This window comes from Gopherus evgoodei, chromosome 1 (assembly GCF_007399415.2).
Source record: "Gopherus evgoodei ecotype Sinaloan lineage chromosome 1, rGopEvg1_v1.p, whole genome shotgun sequence".
In the NCBI taxonomy this organism is placed as follows: domain Eukaryota; kingdom Metazoa; phylum Chordata; order Testudines; family Testudinidae; genus Gopherus; species Gopherus evgoodei.
The window spans coordinates 24231987-24249293 of record NC_044322.1 but is presented as its reverse complement, the minus strand read 5'-3'; the positions used below and the strand labels follow the sequence as shown (position 1 = coordinate 24249293).

At 45.7% G+C, this 17307-nt stretch overlaps 2 protein-coding genes across 2 annotated transcripts in view; one reads left to right on the top strand and one right to left on the bottom strand.

Moving 5' to 3' along the window:
- Positions 1-449: 449 nt before the first annotated feature.
- ENDOD1 (endonuclease domain containing 1) lies at positions 450-17066 on the bottom strand. The gene is made up of 2 exons (XM_030559847.1): positions 16591-17066; positions 450-7386 (listed from the first exon to the last, which is right to left on the bottom strand). Exons 1-2 carry the CDS (start codon positions 16882-16884, stop codon positions 6223-6225), a joined length of 1458 nt encoding a protein of 485 aa, XP_030415707.1. The 5' UTR covers positions 16885-17066; the 3' UTR covers positions 450-6222.
- Positions 17067-17196: 130 nt separating this feature from the next.
- The window catches only part of CWC15 (CWC15 spliceosome associated protein homolog), a 60854-nt gene continuing 60743 nt past the window's right edge, over positions 17197-17307 (top strand). Inside the window, exon 1 of the mRNA XM_030559874.1 lies at positions 17197-17264. The gene's annotated coding sequence lies outside the window, so the exon portion shown is untranslated. The remainder of the gene's footprint in view (positions 17265-17307) is intronic.

The following is a 17307-nucleotide window of genomic DNA, read 5'->3' as shown; positions in this document are numbered from 1 at the left end:
GACCCTTTGGGGTTGGGAGTAACCTGAAGTGGTGTGTGATTTTTGGTTTATGTGACCATTATCACTAAATCCAGTTTGTCGAGTGACAAGATAGGCTGGACAGACCAATGGGACTGCTTGTAACTCCATGGTCAGACTAATATAGTGATCCAGGAGTTCACATTTGTTACTAGCTTGGTGAAATCTTTTTATAGAACATACCACAAGTTTGACGTCTGCCCTGTTTTCTGACAGTCTGACCTGAGACTGACACTCAGTTGTTAGCCATTCCAGACTGTGTGACACCTCCCTTGACATCTGTCAAAACTTCCAGGTTTGCCCTTTGACACCACCTATGATGCAGTTACGTGCAGTCAATATCAAACCCCTTGGCAAATAGGAAAATGAAAATGTGGGGACCACATAACACCATTAGAATTGACTATCAAAGTAAACAACACTGAGGCCACTGATGGTTCTTCTATCATTTCCATATTTAATTAGTTTAAACACGTACAGGTATTAATTAGAAGGAAGCTACTGCAGAATCCAGGAACCTTGCTGAAGAATTTAGAGCCAGCTTACCACGCTGTATAGAGGCCCTTGACTGCAGTATCAGCACAAATGTGGAAACTCCATAGGTCTGTCTGCTTAGAGATATTTGCTCAGCTGAAAATGACTGTTTCATTGAAATGAATGACAGATGGTATCCAGTGCTGGATAAAACCAAGACTATGCAGCTACAATATATCCTGTCATGTTGAACATACAGTACCAGTAACTGACATACCAGGCATACTACAGACACACCTTGGATGTTGTGCTGTCTGCTAACACTTTCTGGCCAAACTAGTTACACTTGTATTTATTTTTCAGTAAGTGATTTTTTTTTGTGGCTAGGCCCAGGTGATAACTTGTGAATAAAACTAGCCTGAATCTGAGCAGCTGGTCCTCCACGGAGGGCTTAGGTAATAGTTTGTAGCCTCATGGAGAGGTGTTTATATGTAAAAGGGGCTCTGTTAGGGGTAGCTTCAAGAGAGGTGTGACCTGGGGAGCTGAACACAGGACTAGGGGTTCATGGGGTCCAAAACAGACTCTGCAACTGACTGCCTCTGTGATTTAGGGCAGATGAATTATCTCTATGGGCCAAAATCAAAGGGAATGTAAATGTATCTGACAGTGGTTAAAGCTGGTCCTCCCCTACAGAAGCCCGGGAAGAACAAGCAGCTTCACTGCCCAGGCTGGCATAAGAGGGTATAATTCACCTTCCCCGGCACCAGAGCAAGTGAATCTGGCCAATATTCATATCGCCCTTGGAAGACATAAACCAGCACGTAAACACTGATGATTCATTCTTTTCTGGAGCTTTGTCCAGTCTTGGTGTAGGGCTGACAAACCAGCACCTTGCACAGGCACTAAAACTAAAAAGAACTGGATACTTTTATGGACCTGTAATGGGGCACACTCACCCCGCACTGGATGGGGAAGGGTTAACTCCTCATTGTGGGCTGAAGAAATCACGCCCCCACTTCCCTACTGGGCATGCTCCAAATGCAGTACTAGTATAAAAGGGAACAGCCTAGCTCAGTCTGGGCTGACCACCGAGGAGGAAGGCCGCACCTTGCAGGATGCAGCCCGGGAGCAGCGAGAACCCCTGACTGCGGAAGCCAGAGGTGCCGAGACTCAGTCAGACACCCAGATATACCTATGGATGCCCAAGAGAGATCAGGGTCACTGGGAACCACACGCACTAAGAAGCCTGGAGACCACAACAACACCTCGACTACTGCTTCAAGAGACCTTGTTAGTTAGGAACTAGCTATAGTCCTGAAGGAAGTTGGCATGTTTTGGCTGGAGTTTCACTGACTCAGTGGTGGAAAACTTCACCACTGTTAGGGCCCTGGGCCAGGACCCAGTGGAGCAGGGTGGGTCCAGGTCCCCCATCTCTGGTCACCACCTACCCATTGGCTCTGGCCACGAGGCCCATTGGTTCTGGCTGCTAGGCCTTACCGCCCTGCAGATAAGGGCAACACCATTGGCTCTGGTCACTGAGAGGCAGGGCCATCCTATTGACTCTGGCCATTGGGCCATTCAGCCTTAAGATGGGGCATCTGTATTACCCTTGCCATTAGGTCTTCTAGCCTGGAGGACAAGGACAGCCAAATTGGCTTTGACCACTAGGCCATACCCTCCCAGTGGCAAATTATATTGACTCTAACCATTATACCTCACCATCCTGAGGTAGAGGGCAGCTTAGAGCAGGGGGTGCACTCACCCTGTACTGGACTGGGTTCCGCCACCCCATCACAGGGCCATTAACTCCATCCAGATCAGGCATAATGGCACAAGTGGCAGGTAAGTGCCCAGCTCCCATGGAAGTGTGGGTGCTGGGTGCCCAACTGTCATTTGTGCCTGGGAAAAATCTCCCTCCCATCTCATGCTGTGAATGCTCTCAGATCTCACGAGCTAAGCAAAGTGGGTCAGGGTTTGGATAGCGCACTTTCCAAGAAAACATCAGTGCCACAGGAAGTGGAACAGATGCTGCAGGAAGCGGCACTCTTCCTTCTGTGTCAGAACTGGAGTCAGTGCCCCCGCATGTTTTTTTTTTCTTTAGTTGAGACACAAAACTAAAGTCCTGATCTCCATGGTCACTAAAGATAACATGGTTTGTTTGTTTGGTTTGGTTTGGTTTGGTTTGGTTTGGTTGGTGGAATGGAGGTACTAACTACATTGTTCTGGCCACTATCCAATTTAGGTATTTGGCTCCTGCCTCCCTACATTCTTTTACTGTATTTTTCATCCTGTCCTAAATTACTGTGCAATGTTATGGTGCTAAAAAAATAGTTGCCATGATTCACCCCAGAGATAGCTGCATTTCATGATGAATAAAATGATCTCTCTCTCTCGATCTCCCTCTCTAGATAATATATGGGGAAAGGGGAGCATATATACATCTATATAATCTTCATCCTTCACCTATTTCACAAGTGTGTGGCAAGGCTTAATTAAATTAACTAAACCGTATAAAGTGCTTTGAGATTTTCAGATGAAAGGTGCTACAGAAGCACAAAATATTGTTAACACCACCACCAAATCCTGGGTAGTGCAGCAACAAATTGAAACAACAACACTGTTCTTTTCCCCAGTTAGGTATGGCCCTTTGAGTTGTCTCAGCAGTCTTAATCGTAACGATTCCCAGCAATGTAATATGAAGTCTTTCTTTTTTCAAAGTCACTTTAATTTTGTTAATACCACATAGCTCGGAGGATAAGGTCAAGCTCCCACACCATAAGTCATGCCCAGATAAGGCTAATCTCAAACGACAGCTAGTTCACAGCTGTGCATAGCTGTTCTGCAATATGTGTTCTGTGTTTTAGGCAGTTTGTCTATAGACTGCTTGGACGTGTAGTATAGTAAAAAATGATCAACGAGATTAGGGACCAATATTGTGCATGTTGGATTGACAACCCTAGAGTCCTCTGTTTCTCAAGGGATCAGGTGCAGCATGGGGAGTAAAGTGTAAACTTCCCCATATGACTCTACCCATAAGCCTCTACCCTGACCTGGAGTGATCACCTCTAGGAATGACAGGTGGCATTGATCTCCAAGTCTGTTCACTCCATGGCCTCTCTGCTGCTAAGATATGTTGGGCTGTTTGCTGGGAACTGTTCTGGGACACATACATTTGTTCCACACAGATCCCAAAGCCAGGGTAATAACTTTTAGTCACAGTTAAGCTGGGCTGGATTTGAGCCAGCCGGAGTTTCTTTATTCCACTGCTAGAATCTGAGCCATCCACTCTCCCCAAGTCAGCCTGTCATTAAATAGAAGTGGTGGGAATGCTGGCACATATTGTAATAAAGTTTTCACAAACCCAGAACTGTTCCCAAGTAGCATGTAATAGAGCAGCCAGATTCCCCCAGCAGAGACTTTGCATAGTGTTATGCCCACCAATGTAAAAGCATAGATGAGCTACATGAAAATACAGCAGAATAGTCATGCATAAAAAATGCACGGTGCAGGGTGTGATGGAACTATGAGGAGGGTCAGTGCGTGTCTCTTCTACAACTTCTTACCGCATTTGTGTGCTTGCAGAGTGAATCAACAGCTGATGCAGTCAGCAAGGATCACTGTTAAGGGACAAAGCTTATAGAGTAAAAAGAAACCAAAACTCCTTTCCCTGATTCTCTTTCCAAGGGGAGGTATAAGCTGAGCTGAGGTTAGGCCCTTGTTTACTGGGGAGCAGACAGATCATGCCGCTGCACCATGTCCCCTTAGTATGCAGGACCACTGAGTTTGGAGGGGGGCTCGGTTGATCTAAACTGTGACCTCCTTTGTAAAGCCCTTTGCTTAGGATCTCATCTGCCTGCTGCTGTATTCCAGATTCAGTGAGTCACCACTCCCCCAGACTCCAATGGCGTGCCTGCTTGGGGCTGGGGGAACTCCACGGGGACAGAGGACAATAGGGGAGGTGTCCAGCACTGGGATGTGCACTTGTAGAGGGTCTGGGAGCTAGGGGCGAACGTGGATGGGTATGTCCTGTCAGCAGGAGGAGGGGGCACAAGTGCTGTTATGATAAAGTGACAGGAGACCAGGTTCCCCTCAAGCTCTATTAGCATCAAGCAGCTTGTGCTTCACACCGTATGTCACTGGGGCAATTACCATCATGCCAGCCCTTCAACCCGTCACTGATGGGCCGGGGCCTCCTCCACCCGGAGGCCTCCTGCCCCTGCCAGCTTTGCCTGTACCAGCCCTGATGAGCGAACTTAGTGTAAGTGGCTGACCCTCCTGCCCCAAACCTACTGCAGGATGCTGCAGATCACCCTTTCCCCAGCTCGATGGGCTTCTGCCTCATCCTGCTTTCCTAGTTCACCCTCACGGGCTTCCATAACCTTCCAGTCTGACTTCACTGGGAGTTTGGGGTGCATGAGGACCACAGGCTGGTTCCTCAGATCTGCTTCCCCTCTCACTGGATGTAGGTAGGCGAGAGACAGAAAACTGACAGGTATCAGCCTGCCGTCCTAAGGCCAAATTCTGCCACCCTTGCTCATGCCGATTCATCCCTCACCCTGCAGATAGCCTCCCTGTAAGTCAATGGGTATTTGTGTGGAGTGAGAGATTACTCAGCGTTAGAGTGGCAGAACCTTGCCCCTCATCATTAGCGTTCCTCCTCTGCCTTTTTTCATTGCATGCAAGGCCTTGCACTGACTGTGTTTGTTCAGACCAACCAGGATGATAAAGTAACGTTGCCTCAGCCTGAAACACGGGTGGAGGGTTCCTTCCAGCTGAGTCAGGCTCCCAGTGCACATAAAAGGAAAAAAAGGGCGAACGCAATTTGGTCCCAAATCTTGTTGAGCTCTTCAGATGAGCTGGCATGGAAGCATGTATTTGGGAGACTGTGGTCTCTAATCGGAGGCAATGGGGGAGGGCTTGTTTGGGGTATTAGGGTGTGATCCAAAGCCAGTAGAAAGACTATTTTGGACTTCACTGAGCTCTGCATCGGGCCCACATTGAATGAAGACCTTAGGTCTTGGATAATTGTTTGGTACCAATGGTCAGTTTAAAAAGTTATGGGGAGTTAAGGAAAACAGTAAATATCCCACAAACCCTACCAAGCAACTGGTAACTGATTTACTCTCACCAAGAGCCATTCCATCCATTTCAGCTGCTTTGAAAGGCCAAGGGATGAGAATTATCAGCTAAAACACACCAGCCCAAGTTCTGCCCTCAGTTCCTTCCACAAAACCCCACTGAAGTCAATAGTGCAACTAAAGGCAGAATTAAGCTCTATGTGGTTTCTTCCCATGCAATAATCCTAGCAGAGAGGAGGTCAGCATAAGCCCCTTATCTGCCCGCACCAATGGACACATGCTTCTGCTGTGCCTTTGTAGCACAGCCCATGAATAGGCATCAGCATTTTCCTATTTAGTAGTGAAGGAATAACTTTGTGCTACACTCAGTGTGTCTCAGAGCAGAAGCAGCTTGACATTGACCTTGAAATCCACAGACAGCTTGTCACTCCAGTTGAAACCCCGAACACTTTACAATAAGTGGAAGTCGATTTGTAATGGAATTCCCTCTTGAAGTGCCATAGGCCCTCCATGTGACCACCAGATTGATTTGGTGTTATTAATGTCACTGCAATGAATACCAACAAGAACTGTCAGCATTGGTCACATATCAGAACATATTGCCCCACTTTTCTTTCACCATGTGTCTGTGCAGTTCTGTTTGCCATCCCTATCAGTCATCGGAAGAGAGCTTAGGGACAAACTTTTTGCCTAGGTGAGTAGCTATGTAATAAAAGCCAGACATCATGGCAGCTGTGGCATCGACAATGAGTGAGCAAGTGCCAGCAACTCCAGCGGCCATGTCTTTGAGGACGATGGGAATGGCACAGAAAGTGTCCAAGGGGAAAACCATGATATGAAGGAAGAGTCCAATGGGGACGCTGAGAATCCTATAGATGAGGCTCAGGGTGTTCTGGAAGATTCGGACAAAGCCCATGACGATGTTTGCTGCAACCTTGGCCACATCTCTGGGGATGTTCACCAGCACTATGCTGATTTCTTTGCCATAGGACATCACTCCATTCCATAAGCTATAGAGTCCGCCCATTGCAGTGTTGCTGAGCTGCTTGATGACATACCACAGGAAATAACACGTGTATCTTACCACCTCCACCAACACATAGCCAACGAGTCTCAGCAGCTTGGTGAAAGGGGCTGCAACAATGCCAGCTACTCTTTTCAGCAGGCTGCCCTCTCCATGCTTCTCCTGGTAATTCATGTGCCGGTCGACTCTCCCGGCCGTGGTTTGTACTACGTGCTCTTCAGACTGGATCTGATTTATGGTTTGCAATATGGCTTCCATTTTCTCCTGGCTTTGGCTGCCTCCCCCACAATTGCTCTTAAACAAGTGAGCTCCTGAAGGAAGCTGCTTCTCCAGCTCTTCCACAGACAGGTCTTCTATACTGTTTTCACCATTCAGACGTTTCAGAAAGCCCACAGACCATACCTTCGGAGCATCACAGCAAGCTGCCAGCCAGAGAAACTCTGGTATGGACACCTTGTCTTTAACTTTGAGGCTGGATGGAACAGCACCTGCAACAAGATACAGGTGAGCCCCATTTTCACAATGTGGGGCCAAAGCTTGCTCTACTATATCCTCGACATCCTTGTGCCAGCTTTTACTAAGAGAGGGAGTCATAGGGACAGCATTAGTAAGGGTGTATGTGGCTAGCTGGAAATCATTTTCATTGAGGGAGCTGGGGTTTAGTTGCCCTCTCTCATAACCAGAGTCCACATAGTCTGTGGTCAGGGCTTGGTTTGCTCCAAGGTTGTTCACTGAGCCAACAGCAACAGCTTCATGCACCATTTCCTCCAAGTCATTTCCAGGATCATCTATCTGAGACACAAAAGAGAACAATTACTGGATGTGGCTTACCTAGCTGCACACTATGAAGCTGCATTCAAAATGTGCATGGAAATGCACTTGTAGCTCACCCATTGCAACATCCCAGTTAACAGATGATATGAATGCATCCATCATTTCTATTTTTCCTGTAGCTCTTCAGATTAATAGTGTGACAGACCCAAGCCAGTGGGGTACAGGAGTCTGGTAGAGGGCAAATATACTGGTCACTGGGTGAGTAGTTTTCTGTTCCCTGAGTGACCAGAGCAGGGGCTGCACTAGAGTAATCAGGAACCTGCTAGAACCAATTAAGGCAGACAGCCTGATTAGGTCACCAGCAGCCAATCAAGGCAGGCTAATCAGAGCATCTGGGTTTAAAAAGGAGCTCACTCCAGTCAGGGAGTGGGGAGCCAGAGGAGAAGAAGTGTGTGTGAGGAGCTGGGAGCAAGAGGTGTAAGGAACTGAGAGTGAGAGGGTGTGCTGCTGGAGGACTAAGGAGTACAAGCGTTATCAGATACCAGGAGGAAGGTCCTGTGGTGAGGATAAAGGAGGTGTTTGGAGGAGGCCATGGGGAAGTAGCCCAGGAAGTTGTAGTTGTCATGCAGCTGTTACAGGAGGCACTATAGACAGCTGTGATCCACAGGGCCCTGGACTGGAACCTGGAGTAGAGGGTGGGCCTGGGTTCCCCCTAAACTTCCCAACTCCTGATCAGACACAGGAGAAGTTGACCCAGACTGTGGGGAAGATCACTGAGGTGAGCAAATCTGCCAAATAAGCACAGGACCCACCAAGGTAGAGGAGGAACTTTGTCACAGTAGATATATGGCCAGAAGGGATTCTGATGATCTAGTCTGACCTCCTGCATAACACAGGCCATACCATTTCACCCAGTAATTCCTGTATCAAGCCTATTATTTGTGGTTTAGCTGGACTGCAGTATATATTTTAGAAAGCATCCTGTCTTAATTTAAAGACTTCAGATGATGGAGAATGGAGCACATCACTTGGGGGCAGCAGACAGCATACAGAGCCTGTATGTCCCCAGCTATTCTATGGGATCAGTGCTATAGGTGTGGTAAACTCATTTTTGTAATTCCTGTACTAGGAAATCTTAGCTAGTAATTCCTGAGTCAGACATTCTTGCATGGAGTCTTACTTGGAGTGACAATGGAGTCATGCAAGCAAATTAATAAGCCACTGAGCATAGTCAAAGCAATGTCTGCCCTGTTCTTTCCCAGGATACTACAGCTCTATCTGTTTGCCAGTCATTCTTGCTTGACAGGTCCGGTGCTACCATTAAGGCGAACTAGGCGGTTGCCTAGGGTGCCAAGATTTGGGGGTGCCAAAAAGTGGTGCCCCTAATTTTTTTTTTACAGTGGTTCCTCCCCGAGCCCGCAGTGGCTGCTCCACTTCTCTTGCCTCCCAGGCTTGCAGCACCAATCAGCTGTTTGGTGCCACAAGCCTAGGAGGAGAATTAGAGCAAGGCTGTGTACTCTGGGAGGACGCGGAGCAGAGGTGAACTGGGGTGGGGAGGTGCTGCACGGCTTGAGGGGGGGAGCCTCAGGGCAGGGGGGGAGCTGCCGCAGGGGGTGGGGGTGGAAGAGGGCATGGAGAGCTGCCACAGGGCTGGAGGAGGGAGGGCACAAGGTGGAAGTTTCGCCTAGGGTGCAAAACTTCCTTGCACCGGCCCTGTTTCTTGACACGTCCTACATCCTTCTTTTGGAAATTTAAACTGTATAGTCAAAGTCTTTCCCAAATCACATCCTAGGCAGCCGGAATGGCCAGGTGTCTCTTGTATTTAGACAGGCTTAGTTGGGCAGGATGGTTCCAACAGTTTGTGATCTTAGCAGCTTATACACGTTGCATCATCTGTCTCTATTTCATTTCTTAATTGACTTATTTAAGCTATAAGTATAGTACGTAAAACATAGGGATTGCCATAGGGATCAGATCTCTGGTCCGTTTAGACCAGTATCCAAAAGTGCCCAGCACCAGATGCTAGAAAGTGCAAGAAACTCCATGGAAGGCTGATATGGGGTAATTTGCCCCCATCCCTCCCCGAGTGTCTCACCGTTACTCTTAATAGTCAGAGATTGGCTTAAACTCAGAAGCATAAAGTTTTATATTCTTTCCAAAATTTGTATTAGCATTAGCTATTACAGGTAGGTGTTCCTGTTATCCATATAAATGTCCAATCCCTCTTTCAATCTTGCTAAATTCTTGCCCCTCAGTGACATCCTGTGGCAATGAGTTCCACTGTCTAATTGCAGGTTGTGTGAAAGTTCCTTTTATCATTTTTGAATGTGCCATCTTTCAACATAATTGAATGTCCCCTTGTTCTTGTATTATGAGGCAGGCAGAAGAGAAGTTCCTGCTGTTCTTTCTCTAGGCTATTCATTATTTTATATACTTTTATCATGTGCCCACTTATTCATCGCCTCTCTAAGGTAAACCACCCTAATCTTTTCAATCTCTCTTCATATGAACATATTTCCAGGCCCTTGATTGTTCTTGCTGCCATTGTCTGACACCTAGTAGTTCTGCAATATCCTTTTTGGAGACCAATACACACTGTTTCAGATTAGGCCATATGACTCATTTTGATGCATTATAATATTTTCTGTATTATTCTCATCCTCTTCTTCATGCAACCTAACATCTTGTTTGCTTTTCTGATTGCAGCCTTGCTCATGGGCAGAAGTCTTCACTAAGCTGTCCCTAGTATACCCAAGCCTCTTTCCTGTGCTGAATTTTGTATGTGAATGGAATGGTAGAGACAACACATAGACTCCATCATGTGTCATTACCAAACAGTGAAGGGTACTGTATACAGAACATGTGGCATGAACTTAATTTTCCAAGCACACCAGTTTGTGAATGCAAAACTTCATAGTTACGAATCAGGTAGCAGCTGAGTATGTAGATGGCCAGTTGTCTGCTGTGAGCAGTGCAAGATGGTATATTTCTGAGGTACAAGGTTTGGAGTTGAGGGGATTTGGCTGGTGCCTTTCTCTGTGTGATTCATGAGTGGCTCTGGGAACATTCATGCAATCTAGCTGGCTGTGGGGCTCCACATGAGGTTGTGCTGAGTGATAACAGTGCCTGGAGGGGTTTGCTGCTTGTCACCAGCAAAGGACTGTGAGAGACAGCCCAGGATGGAGAGTTAAGGTAGCACAGCAGTCCCACTGTCCCAGGCTGCACCCTGGGATCCCGTCACACACTTCTAAAGTGAAGTAAGGCTACTTTAATGCTGAATAACAGCATCCACACAGGGGATTTAATACAGTTTAACAAATCCACTTCAAAGTCACATGTTTAGTTAATTTAGATTAACTTTCCTGGATGTACCTGTGTATATAAGCCCTTAGTGACTTTCCCAGGGTCACATAGGAAGTCTGTGGCAGAGCAAGGAATTGAACCAGGGCCTGCTAGCACCCAAACCACTGGACCATCCTTCTTCTCTATAAATATATTCCATTAAAAATCCTGACTGCTGGGTCATTGCCCATTGCATGGCTAGCCAACTGTGATAAATGAAAGGGAGGGGTCGGTCCCTTTTACGGACATCCATCCAGCCAGTAGCTATAAAATCCCCCTGAGTAGCGGTTCTCTAATTGTTCTATCTGTAAAGGGTTAAAAAGTTTCACTGCTATGCATAGGTAAAAGGAAGTGAGTGGGCACCTAACCAAAGAGCCAAATCTAGCAATAGCCTGAGTTCCCAGAGGTATTTTATTCCTTTTTTTTTTTTTAAATAAAATTTACCTTTTTTAAGAACAGAACTGGATTTTTGTGTGCTAAGAGGTTTGTGCATATGTTGTTTAATTAGCTGATGGCAACAGCTGATTTCTTTTGTTTTCTTTCTCAGCTCTTCTCCGGAGGAGTGGGGGTGAAAGGACCTGAGGGTACCCCACAGGAAGGAATTCCCAAGTGTGTCTTCCTGGGCTCTCAAAGGGGTTCTGCATTTGGGTGGTGGCAGCATCTACCAAGCCAAGGTCAGAGAAAAGCTGTAACCTTGGGAGTTTAATGCAAGCCTGGAATGGCCAGTATTAGTTTTTAGAATCCTCGCGGATCTGCACTCGAAGTGCCAGAGTGGGGAATTAGCCTTGACTTGGTTTGTTTGTTTGTTTGTTTTTGTTTTTTGTTTTTTTTTCAGTGAGACTTTTTAATGCTTTACAGATAGAGCAATTAGAGAACAGCTACTCAGAGGGATTTTATAGTTACTGGCTGGCTGTCCATAAAATACACCCCACCTCCCCCCACCCACCCTGCTTCATTTATAACACCAACAGTGAAGGCTATTGACATTCCTTTTATGTCACATCAAATTATTACCTCTGTGCTACTTTTGGCAAATATTTTTCATACATCCCTGAAGAAGCAGACATGGTACACTGGAAGAGACAAGTGACGTGACAAGTTACATCATGATCTATTACAAAATATCATGGGATAGCTCTTAGTCGCTCCAGAGTAAAAAAGAAGTTGCTGTGTGATACTTCACTATATCTGTGTGCGTACCTATGCACATAACTGTGTTCATGCATGTATAGCGGTCATATCTGGGTGCAGATGGCTGTGTATATGTCACTCATGAAATGACTTAGATGATGACTGCTGTCACCACTTTTCTAGATGTGCTAGAAGGCCGTGTGCTGTGCAGATTCCCTTAGGCGCCCCAGTCTGACTCAGCATCACACAGAACAATCTCTAATATCATCACTATTCGTCTTCACTTTCTACCCACATGACTCATTGGCAGAGCCAGTGCAAGGCATAAGCAGACAAAGCAATTGCTTAGGGCCTGAGCAACTCAATGGGGCCCCTTATCTGCTTTTTACTATGTGTTTTGTGTGTGTGGAGGCCCCTAATGGGCTAGCACCACCTCTGCTCACTGCTGCACCTTTGTTTGCTTATTTCTGGAGAGACAGAGGTCTGATCTGCAGTGCACTGCAGCCCTATACTGGTAAAATCACATCACTCAAGGGTGTGAAAAATCCACCAAACTTCTCCTGCCAGCATAGCTACAGCCTCTTGGGGAGGTGGATTAACTACACTGGTGGGAAATCTCTCTCCCACAGGCATAGAGTATCTTCATTAAAGCGCTACGTGGCACAGCTGCAGCATTTTAAATGTAGACTTGCCCAGACAGGGTGTAGAAAAATCCACTCACATGCTCCTCAGTGTTTTGATTCTTCGCACTGATTTTCCAATTACTGGTCTATTTGCCAATTTGTGGAAGGTATTTTTCTTCACTTCCTGTCCTAAACAACTGTGTAATGTTGCTACAGAGTAGTAATCCGTTGCTTTCTTCCACCATGGAGGTGGGTGCATTTCAGTGATTGTTGAATGGGATGCCTGTATATATGATAGTTGTAAAGTGAAAAACCTGGTATGTGATTATATAACTAAAGACTGTATCATGATGCACATGTACAAAGCAGGGGGTGTGTGTATTAAGGTTGTATGGGCAACTTAAATTCTGGCATTTCCTAATTTTTGAGTATTTGACTTTGTACCTTTAACTAACGTGACCAGATGTCTCAATTTTGTAGGGACAGTCCCAATATATGGGCCTTTTTCTTATATAGGCTCCTATTACCCCCCCACTCCCTGTCCCGATTTTTCACACTTGCCATCTGGTCAGCCTACCTTTAACACTTCCTTAGTACATTATATAATGTATGGTAGTACCACCTAGGGACTCAACCAAGACAGGGTCCTATTGTGCTAGACACTGTATAAACATATAATTAATGACATCCTCGGCCCCAGAAAACGTATAGTCCAAAACCCAAGACATAATAGGAGGCTGAAACAAGTGAGCAAGGAGGCGAGGACAAAGGAACAAAAATAAAAGGGTGCTTTTGCATTGCCTAACTATGTGTAGTGCTTTAATGGAAAGTACCATGAGAATTGCTTCTATACTACACTGCAATTCCTTCTCAGGCACAGCTCTCAGCAGTGTTAAAGATCAGATCCTTGGGTTTGTGTTAAAGCATTGCTTTTCAAGGATTTCCACAGATACGGCTTTTTGTCTGGCAGTCTCTGCTCCTTGATTAAGCTGCTGTTGGTGTTAGGGAAGCTGCTTTGTCTATACTGACCTAGATCCATATTTGTGTTTAAATGGTCCAGTCTTTTAAATAGGAAGAACAGTTTTGTTTTAGGGAACATTTGGAGGTTGAAAACTAAAAGCAAAACAAAACAACAAGCAAAAGCGACGGGAATAAGCCTTTTAAATGCAGGCAAATGGATCTGGTTAGACAGAGGATGCAAACTGGATTTCTCTGGTCTAGCACATTTCACAGGAGCTCAGTACAGAGAATGAAAATCTTAAGCTCCTCCTTTATGTCACATCATCATTGATCAAAATCAAGCAGAGCTCACTGGTTGCCAGTTTCTGATCTCCAGACACTGACGCAAAGCTGGAATAACTCCATAGGAGTCAATGGTGTTACACTGTGTGAAGTCAGAGCAGCTAAGAGTATCAGAGGAGTAGCTGTGTTAGTCCGTATCCACAAAAACAATGAGGAGTCCACTGGCACCTTATAGACTAACAGATTTATTTGGGCATAAGCTTTCATGAGTAAAAAACCACTTTATTTCAAGCCCTGATTTTTGGATATACAGTAGAACCTTGGAGTTACGAACACCAGGGATACGAACTGACCAGTCAGCCACCACGTCATTTGGAACCCGAAATATGCAATGAGGCAGCAAAGACAAAACATTTTAAAAAATAGTATAGTATAGAGCAGTACTGTGTTAAACCTAAACCACTGCAAAAATAAAAGGAAAGATTTGCCAAGGTAAAGAAACTGTTTCTGTGTTTGTTTAATTTAAATGAAGCTGGTTAAAAGCAGCATTTTTCTTCTGCATAGTAAAGTTTCAAAATTGTGTTAAGTCTATGTTCAACTGTAAACTTTTGAAACACCAACCATAACAATTTGTTCAGAGTTGCAAACAACCTCCATTCCCGAGGTGTTCATAACTCTGAGGTTCTACTAATTATAAAATAGTGACTGGCCAAGGTAATTCAGTGTACAATGCACAGGGATGCAGTGGTGACTCAAATTGCTGCACTTGCTTCAGGAATGACTGGTCTATAATCCAGGCTGATGAGAAGAGTGGACAAAGGGGAAGACCCCTGTGAAAGTGACTAGATTTTTTTAAACAAGAAACCTAAATATTGTGGCAAGGAAGTTTTGGTAGCTGAGAGTGAGGCCAGTCACTGCGTAACAGGGAGGTTTGGCTGCTGAATGGATGCATGTTTGGGGCGAGGGTGGGTGGCGGGGATAAGAGGGCTTGACAGTTGGGTGCAGGAACAAATTCAAGGTGCTTAGCGTGAGGTATGTAGGAGGCCTGGGTGCTTGGAAGAGGGGACACAGGGAGATATGGCAGCTGGAAGTAAAAGTTAGGCTGGGGACGCTTGTGCCTGGCTGGGGCAGGGGGGCTGGGCAGCTGGGAAGGGCACCTTCCTTGTTGCTGTGTTCTGCTGCCTATGTGACACAGCTGGCAGACGTTGTTCTCTTGTCTAGGTCCTTTTAGGCCCACAACTATTAAAGATTCCTATGCATTATTCAGCCTGATAATTACATGGCTTTAAAGAGGCTTTTTCTCTTTTTCAGGTGGCAGGTGGCCACCTTTGATAGGCGACTGCGTAAAATGGAACAAACGCTAGATGAACGGCCAACAATGAACACCCGCTACAGTGACAGAGAGGAAGGATGAACTTGTGGGTAAGACAGGGACTCAAGGCAGCTGGGGCAATGGAACAGTTTTTATAGTGGGGGTGCTGAGCACCATTTAACCAAACTGCAAACCCTGTATATGATGGAAACCACTTCAAGCCAGAGGGTGTGGCAGTACCCCCAGCATCTCTAGTTCCAGCACCTATAAGGAGAGCTGGGTTCAATTCTAGTACTTTTAGTGTGACTTTGGGCAAGTCACTCAGTCTCTGTGGGCCTCAGTTACCCATATGGAAAATGAGGCAAATAGCAAGTCCCTTTGTATTTGGATTGTAAGCTCTTCGGGGGTGGGGACTGTCTCTTATTGTATGTTTGTACAGTGCCTAGCACAAAGGAGACATGATTTTAGATGGGGCCTCTAGGTTCTACTCTAGTCCAAATAATTGTCAGTGCTGTGTGGTCACCCTTAATATGCGCCAGTTTTGCTTTAGCTGAATAGATCAGGTTATGTGCAGTATTATCCTACACTTACTGGTGAAATACCTTGAATATTGCAAATACCAAAGTAAAGTTCTTTAGCTCTCTTAGGCCACTGGTAAGATTTAAGGGTGAGCACTAAAACATAACAAAGAGTCAGCTAACCATGCAAAGTGTCAGTATAGACAAAAGCAGCGGACACTCAGGTAACATTTTTTTAACTGAATTCTCCTGCCTTGACTGAAAACTTTCATATTGCAGGGCACTATGCTACACCTCTCTTTCCAGCTACAGTATCCACAACAGAGGGACACAAAGAACTGCCATAGTGTCAACTGTGTGAATCACAAATGTGTGTTTTATGCCAGTGCAATGAAGTTAGTGAGCACTTATCAGCTACTGGATCGGTGCTGGCAGCAGAACAAACATCAACTTGTCACTGAAACTTTTAACCCTATTAGCCACAGCCCGTGCATTCCTCTGTGTTGTGTAATAGCTACTAGGGAGCTAGCTGAGTAGTTGGCAGTGTTATGGTTGTGCTGGTCCCAGGATATGAGAGAGACAAGGTAGGTGAAGTAATATCTTTTATTGGACCAACTTCTGTTGAAAGAGACAAGCTTCTGAGCTTCACAGAGCTCTGACAAATCTGAAGAAGACCTCTGTGAAGCTTGAAAGCTTGTCTCTTCCACTAACAGCAGCTGGGCCAACAAAAGATATTACCTCATCCACCTTATTTCTCTCAGATAGACACATAGATCTGGTGGTTTAAAGGGTGAAATCTTTTCTTTCTTTCTTTCTTATTCCATTTTGGATGCAATGCCTTTCAGTTTTCATTGTAAGCACTTTGGGACAAGAGACCATGGATTTGTCCAGGGCTGAATCCAAGAATAAATTCTATTTCTAATACATTAGTGTCTAGAAGGATTTCATAACTCCCTGACTTCTTTGCAAAATTCGATCCCCAACAGCCCAGGATAACTACATGCCTTAACTCTTGAGAAGATTTGCTTGACAGCTATTGGGGAGATTGACTTACCTGCGGTTCAACCAGCCAGCTCTCCTCCCCTCTCCGAGCTGCTTTTGTGTATTTAAAAGCAGAATAAAGAGGGGTCTTGTCCTCCGTGCTGTAGAGCGTTGCGAAGCGTGGCTCTTTGTTGTACTGCTGACAGATTTTCACATGGAAAGACTCCGTAAATCCTTCTGGTGGGGTTTCTCCATAAAAGAACTCATTGCATTCGGCAAAGCCAGCTTCATCCACTCCAACAACCCTGCCCTGGGAAAAGCCAGGGAAAGCAAAGATGCAAAGTGAAAATAAAATTGACATCTTCATGGTCCACTGCCTGGAACTGAGAGAAGCCCTGTCTGTCTCTGCTGGATATGATGCAGGACCTGTGCTCTGCGTAATACACTGCAGTGAAGCCAGAAAGTGACTGGAATCTGGGTGTAGTGTACAAGGGAGATGAAATATGAAACCGCAGCCTTTCCCTGCAGGGAGTGAGAGCTTACTGCATAGAGCACATTATGAAACTGAACACGTGCAGGGCTCTGCTGACACACGCCACACAAACAAATGACATGGGCACCAGGAGATAGCTCCCAATGCCCAGAGCTCAGGGCTAATTCAGTGCAGGACGGAGCTCAATAACTGTTCTGGTTTCTTTGTTTCCCATCATCAGCTGACCAGGCCGGATCGCTGCTCAGAGCCACAGGGTATGTGAAAGGGAATATTTTCCAGGGCTCCAAAGGGGCAGGA